A 7,958-nucleotide genomic window follows, 5' to 3' on the forward strand; every position below is an offset into this window, starting at 1 on the left:
CATGCAGACTGGAGGAAGCAGGGATGTGTGTGTGTGTGTGTATACGTTTTCTTTTTGGTAGATGTTTGTGTTTTTTATGTAATTTTTTAAAAATGAATAAAAAATTGATTAAAAAAGGAAGGAGTAGGTGCCAATATTTTCAAATGGCAAACATCTCGTTTTGGAATGATATCCTTCAAATATAGCAGATGTAGACTAACAACAATCACCTCCTCTGTTAAAATCCACCACAACTGTCAAAGTTATCTCCTTTAGGCACTTCACATTTTAATTTCATGCAATTCAGTGCAATGGAGATGAGGCAACACTCACACTAAATTAAAATCATGACAATAATAATAAAAAAAAGTGTGATCCTGTAAAGACTGACATGTAAATATGCTAAACTTGGTATAGCTAAGCAGAAAAAAGATCTGATTGATCTATGAACATAAAAATTAATCTGAAGTAAAGGCGAAGCTCAATGAACAAAGTTGGTATCAATTGACCTCTGTAAATGTAAAATCCTGTTCTTTTACAGAACTGCATTTTACATGAGCTATTAGTGTGCATTTATGTTTTCTTTTCTCTCTCTCCACAAAGATCCACATCCTTGCTATTGGAGAAATCACACACTGTAGTGCCTCTATGCAGCGCTTCATCCACAGCAACCAGTTGTTAGGAACAGTGAATAAACACAATGTTCATCATGTCATACTAATCGAACATTAGAGATGTCCATGAAAATGAGAAATAAGCTTCCTTAGAAAGCAGACACAAAAATCCTTAGCCGCTGTATAAAACAATGGACTATGTTTAAATCCTTAGTCATTGTATAAAAATAACAGACTATGTTTTTTATGCGACTCCGCCACAGGTGAATGCCAAATCAACAGAACTTTCCTTGTTCAAATACTGCCCAGCAGGGGGAGGAAAAATGGGGACCAATTCTCTCGTAGAAGGATGAAAATCTTAATGAATGGGAAAGGCGTAATTTGTGAAGGTACAAAAAGGAAAGCACCAGGAACAATAACCAGTGCTGTTTCCCCAATAACAGCAGCAGAAGAAGACTGACTCACTCTGCAAGTGTGCATCTGTGCCTGTTTGGTCACCTTGTCTGATGAGGTATTGTGTGTGAGTGTTGGGATGAGACCAGGCAGAGTGTCACAGCTGGGGATTAACCATCGACCGCTGCAACAGGTTCTGACTCTGAACTCGTCCCAAAGCCCCTTCGTCACATGCCTTGTGCGTTTGAGGTAACACGCCGTGGTACCTTGTGCATTTGAGGTAACGCACCCCGGTACCTTGTGCGTTGGAGGTAACTCGTTCCACGCGTCCCAGAACCGTTGGGCGTATTATGGAACGTGCAACGGGCGGACCGTTAAACCGGCACTGCGTGGTCAGGCAGCTATTAAGTTATGCACTAGGACTCCACAGGTTGGGTTTAGGCATTGGGTAGGTGGTCTTAGGGTTAGGTATGGGGTAGGTGGTCTTAGAGTTAGGGTTGCATTGGGCACTGTAGGTGGTCTTAGGGTTAGGCATTGGGTAGGTGGTTTTAGGGTTTAGGTTAGGGTCTGGATATGGTGGTGGGGTTAGGGTCTTCAAGCCCAAAGCCCATAACCCAAAACCAGGGAGAGAGAGAGTCCCCTCTTCCCACCTCGTTCTGGACGACAAGCCCAATGCATACTTCACCTTTGCCTGAAGCCACAGGTGCAGAGTGCTTTTTTAACCTGAAACGCACAAGGTACCGGGGCACGTTACCTCAAACGCACAAGGTACCGGGGCGCGTTACCTCAAACGCACAAGGCGCATGACAAAGCGAGGCTCTAATAAGAGTTTGGACTTGAGTGAGAAAGGGCTGAGGCCTCGGAGGCTCTCAGGACTCTAGCATTTAGAGTCCTTCTCCTCGACGGGGAAGTAGCCGTCCTTGGTGGCCGGGGCTTTTTGACAGAGGCTGACGCCGTCTGGGGGAAAGATGGCCAGCAGCTTCTCCTTCTCCAGCTTGGTCTTGGGTAACTCAGTGGAAGGAGTAGTCAGGAGTGTAAGGCGCTGTAAAAGACAGAGGTAACGAAAGAGAAAGGTGTGGTTAAAACAGTAAAAACCCTGGCATGCTGCACTGTTATGTGATGGCTATTTACACAAACAGATAGACTAACAGAGTCTGAGTACAAACATGGGAACTTCTTCAATTACACGTTACTTGTGGCAGTGGTGGCCTAAAAGTTAGAGAAGCGAGCTTGTGACCAGAAGGTCGTCGGTTCAATCCCCGGGACCGGCAGAATAAATCTGGGGGGGGGGGAAGTGAAAAGGCAGCGCTTGCCCCTCCCTCATTACCACCACTGAGGTGCCCTTGAGCAAGGCCCTTAACCCCAACCTCTCCAGTGTAGCTGCTCAGTGGCGAGCAGATCAGACTGTGGTTGTACTGGTCAGCTTTCCAGGTATGTGTGTGCGAATGTGAACAGGGCACTGCTGAAAAAGAGAGCATTGCTCTCAGTGAGACTACCCCTGTATAAATAACGGTTAAAAAAGTGTATTCCATTACAGTTGCTGGGGACCAGTGTTTTTCAAATTTTGTAACTGAATTACAATGACTGGAATTTAAATGTACTAGTAGTTACTAGTTATTTTAGGACGTGAAAATAGTGGACAACTTCAGAGGATTATCCAGTTTATGATCATCGGACCTAGTCCAGGTCCTCCCTGCATGGCAAAAATGCTCTACAGGACAATAAATGATGTCAAACAAGTAGGGGTGTCACGATACACTCAGTTGACGATACGATACGATACACGATATTGGATTCACGATAACGATACGATACGATATTTTAACAATATTTTTTTGCGATCGATTTGTAAGTTGTGGGGGCATCCTCCACGCTAATTTGTGTAATTTCACCATTGTCATCCTCCGTGTCTGTAACATCCCTCGTCTGTTCAAACAAAGCAATGAAAAGGAGAGCGAGCATGCAATCAGCTGCAGATCAGTGCCACCATGTTCAGCTTCTTTTTCTCACGATATGAGATTTCATCTCAACGATACATATTGTCACGTTTTGATATCGCGATATATTGTGACATCCCTACAAACAAGTCTATTCCTCTGAAATGAGAAAAGGCAGGCCGGGCTGCTGTTAAGGACAGTATTTGTAACCTGACTCCGCCAGATGAGGGCGGTATTGTTACAGTATTTGTGCACCACTTACTTCTTTCAGTGTTCCAGGGGTGTAGTAGAGCTTCATCGCTGCCCAGAGGGGAATACACAGCATGGAGGACAGGGCCAGGATCCAGCCCAGACCGTCGCCCCAGCGTGGGTACACGTACTCATTGTTGTACTTCAGAGGAGTGTACTTGATCAAGGAGAAGGCAAAGGTTGCCTGAGTAGAGAAAGACAGTGATGTTTGGTGCTTTTATTGTGATGGTTTCAGACCAAGCTACAAACCCGAAATGTGTCAATCTTTTAAACTAAAAAGCTGATTATTATACCTTAAACTAATTTGTGTCATTTGCAAACTGAGATAAATTTACAACATCAGCCACTAGGCCGGGGGTGCTCTTATTTCAAGGGTGTTGACATGGGATAAGGAGATGCATTGAAAATGAATGTGAAACCTACAAAGCATGTTGCAGGAGTGAAATAAAGCCAGCAGTATTTGATGACAGAGCTGGGGCGATAGCCAATCATGTCCTCGATGTTGTCATAGAAACGGTCAGCACCTATAATGAGGGAGAGATGAGGGAAGCAGTGGAGAGACAACCATCAATTTCTAATAAGCAACTGACATACAATCATGATAAGATTCATTCTATTTTTTTGCTCATTTAGTTAATTTAGTTAGTCACTTGGACATTAGACATAACCCATCAAGTTAAATAATGTAGAACTCATTTAGACGTTAGCTTCCTCATCTGCAAGTCAAACAAGAAAGACCCTGTAATTGTATGGATTGGCCCAGTGTGCTAGAGGGCAGTGGACAGGGATGAATAGTGCTCATGTCGCTTGTGAAAATAAAACCGTTGTCTTGATGATGCCCCGCCCCTCCATGCATCCCCACATAGCCTGGCCGACACACTCACCATAAATCCAAGCGATGCAAACGGTCTCAAAAAAAGCCACGAAGAGCAGGCACATCCCACTGGCCGCGTAGTAGTCAAAGAGCTGGAAGACATACATGCCTCCCTGTAGAGGGACACACAGAGGTTATAGGTAGAGCAAGTGGAAGGAACCCTGCAATGCTGTCAAAAAAACGAGAAAGGTTGAGGAGCAAACATTCTGGTGCAGAGATCATCCTCAGTGCCTTTGAGGAAAGAAACCATTGGCTGACCATTTACAGATATCAGAAATCTTCATTGTTTGTTGTTATGCTCATGCAGAAACCTGCCTTTTCACAAGATCAAATGCTTGTTCTGTAATGGTCATTATAGCAGTGTGACCAACCTCCGTCAGCATGACGAGGCCCACGAGGAAGGAGACCACAGCCACTGCCATCGTGTGGGCTAGCACCTACACCTCTCATCTCCATAAATGACATTATCCTACAAAAAGGTTTGTTAGATTAGCAACAAATTCAAATTACAGTGTACAGTCTTCACCTCTATTCTCAAATCTTAAAATATTAACTATCTTTAATATAAACATCCTCCAAAAATGTATATTAATTTACAAGATCAAATATCAGAGTGCCAACCTCCTAGACCATTTCCAACAACACTTCCACACTAACTCACTCATTTTCATTCTCATTATACTAGGCAGGCAAATGATCTACTGTACATGTCCCTAGATGTAACACACCACCAGGGGGCAGTTCTCTATCGAATTCAGAGGTGTCTCACTATGGAATGCCCACTTCCATCTAGTAACCAGCCCATCCTCCTTATCTATCTTAAAAAAACTAACAAACAAATTGAATACCCATGTGAATAATTAGATGATAGGCATCTACTTTACAGTTGTGCCTTTTTCTTTACGCCATTTGTCTCTTGTGTATTTGCGTATCTGTTTTCTATTTTCTCTCTTATCTTCTCTTTTTATGATCTACCTTTGTATTTTCTGTTAATAAATTCCAAACTGTAATGCTTTGTAATGAAATGGTGAGGTTATTCTCTCATAAGCCTTCCTAGGGTTTCTTACCTCACCTGCACAACACTTTTTTTCTTTTGATCTCTTGTGAAAGATGTATAATTGTGTATGAATATTTATCCCTTGTTGTGCAAACTAATAAAATCTTTAAAAAAATCTTTAAAAAAAATGACACCACTCAATCAACGACATCGGCTCGCACAATATGACTGCATGTTCCTTTTGACGTTTTTTCCCCCCATTGTCTCCGGTGTATAGCGACCTATCAGCTCTATCTCAACTGCTTTCCATTATGACCATTTTTCTGTGGGGACGCTGGGCCAATTTCAGGACTTTGTCTTGGTCTAACTTTACATGTAGGGATATTTATGAGGATCCAGGTGGTGATGGCTCACTGGTATACATACATACATCCTGGGGAATTTGACAGGCATGCTGTCTGTCAGACGTCTGCATGTAATTGAGTAGCCTGAGATGAGCGGGCTGGCTGGACAGAATGAGTTCACTCTGCATGGCTGGCTCATTGGGCCGTGACAGCCTCCTGACCTTTGACCCACCCCCCCAACTCTTTCACAGGCAGAGGCGAGTCAGGACGCTTCGGCTGGCAACGGAGCGAAATGTGTGTCTGTCAGCCGAGCGCTGTCAGGGAGGGAGGCGGCCTGTCAGGGAGGGAGGCGGCCTGTCGTTGAATTCTATGATGCCTGCCGACCTTTTGTTCAACAGGCCGTGCCCACCTCCGTGCACCACTGTCAAGCACATGATCGGACGAGCGTGGAGGCCCTTTTCTCCCCATCCACCCATTGTAATATAGGGAGATTTCCCCTCAAACATCTCCTGTCTTGGCTTTTAGTCAGTGTACTCAGATGGGTGTCACTAGGGGGCAGCGGTTGGAATCTTGCTACCGGGCAAAAATCAGAAGAGGGGAGCTGGGGAGAGTGTTGCCATTTAAGATGCAATACCATCCAAATAGGCTGTCAAGCTCATTTTAGTTCATGGCACGGGCCACATTGGACCAAATTTGGTCTCAAGTGGGCCAGACAAATAAAATCAACGCATAATAATCTACAAATGTTTCTTTTAGTGTGAAGAATTAGGCCGATATATTTTAAGAACACGTTTTAACATAGCTACCATAGGTCTATCATATCAAATCTATTGTTTGTGATACCCAATAAGGTGTATTAGGTAACCAATATTCGATTGGAATATATATTTACATGTGTGGTGAGGTGGGTGTATCCCTTTATAATGATCTGTCTTGAGTACACAAGCTGTTTCTGAATTAGGCTAGGCATCCAGGCTATGTTTTGTGTTTTTGCTGTTGTCCTATAAACAAACCTTGGGTACATGTATGTACAGTATGTTGAGCATGAATCTATGCAATATGTAGGCATGCAAGTAGCCTACCTGTTTGTGTGTATGGGTGGTGTAAGTCTATGCATACCTGTTGACTGTGCCTTATATTCAAATTATTTTTCTGTATGACCTACTACACGTTTTGTATTTTCAAAAAAATAAACAAAGTTGTGAGAAAAAAAAATCTACTGTTTGTAACTGTAGCTACATTACTATTGATGACAAGTGTGTAATTCTCTATATTCTAGGGTAAGGAAAGTAGTTTAGCATTACTGATGCATACCTAAAACATGAATATGCTACTTCATATTGGTCATGAAACCTACAATAATTTTTAGGTGTCAAATCCTGAGCTTGAAAAGTTTGATTGAAGGACTTCTCAGTGCAATTTTCACACTTTGTAAAGTCATCCTGCGGGCCGGATCGGAACCTTTGGTGGGCCGGTTCTGGCCCCAGGGCCATATCAATATCAAACTTGCTCCATCAACATTATTCTCTTTATTTTAATTTGCCATTATTCTAAGGGAGTCGCAGTGAAGATAAGTTATCCCCCTTTTGCTGGGGACCCTCTGGAACCGCCTCAAGGACCCCTGGGGGTCGTCCCCGGACCACACTTTGACAACCATATGCTAGATTTGCACATTTAGGACCACTTTAACACACAGCCAGAGCAGATAGTTTTCTCTACTGTTATGCACACTATAATCTATCTAGCCTATTTAACAATTGCAATGTCTGCAAAAGACAGTAGTAGTCAAACAGAACTACATATCCCACAATCCTCGCATGTGTAGCTGCGTTGCGAAGATGTTTAGAAAATGTTGAACATATATTTGATTAAATTGCATGTACCATGTATGAGGAGGAGATTCCAGGATAAGAGGCTGGAAGGGGGTGGGATCTGATGGGCATACTGGGAACAGAGGGAGGAGGAATCAGCAGTAAGGCACTGTTTACTTTCTTAGGGGGCACAGGTGATGTATGGAGGAATCTCCCAGACAACCCAGAGAGATGTTCAGTCTCTTCATGTCAGTGTCTTAGCAAAGCAGAGCTTCTCTTCAGGAAGGTTTTATTATGAGGTGCAGGTTAAAGGGAAGACTGGCTGGTAGTTAGGAGTGGCCAGAGGGTTGATCAACAGGAAGGGACAAATCACACTGAGCCCAGAGAATGGCTTCTGGACTATAGTGTCGATGAATGGAAATGAGTACAAAGCTGCTGCTGGCCCTGCTCTCTGAAGACGAAGCCTCAGAAGGTGGGGGTGTTTGTGGATTATGAGGAGGGAAGGACTCCTTTTATGACGTAGATGGTGCAGCTCTTATCTACTCCTTTACTGGCTGCATCTTCAGTTCACTGACAAACTCTAGCCAAACCTTCATCGTGGTGGTAAAAACTCTGCCCCTCTGATCGTCTCTCCTGTCAATCACACATTAGACTCATCATTAGTTTATTGTTTGTATGTTTCAGGCTGACCGAGCCTATCTCATCGTTCGTGATTTTTTTTGGCGTGTGTGTGTGTGTGTGTGTGGGGGGGGGGGGGGTT

At 43.6% G+C, this 7,958-nt stretch overlaps 1 protein-coding gene across 1 annotated transcript; it reads right to left on the reverse strand.

The window, feature by feature from the left end:
- Positions 1-394: 394 nt before the first annotated feature.
- LOC310800445 (sodium- and chloride-dependent GABA transporter 2-like) lies at positions 395-4,468 on the reverse strand (the record flags this gene model as incomplete). Its single annotated transcript, XM_083663040.1, has 5 exons — positions 395-2,028; positions 3,186-3,356; positions 3,596-3,696; positions 4,057-4,159; positions 4,418-4,468. 5 exons carry the CDS (start codon positions 4,466-4,468, stop codon positions 1,864-1,866), a joined length of 591 nt encoding a protein of 196 aa, XP_083519166.1. The 3' UTR covers positions 395-1,863.
- Between the last annotated feature and the right edge of the window lie 3,490 nt (positions 4,469-7,958).

The sequence above is a fragment of the Poromitra crassiceps genome, assembly GCF_964638095.1.
Source record: "Poromitra crassiceps genome assembly, chromosome: 30".
Lineage (NCBI taxonomy): Eukaryota > Metazoa > Chordata > Actinopteri > Beryciformes > Melamphaidae > Poromitra > Poromitra crassiceps.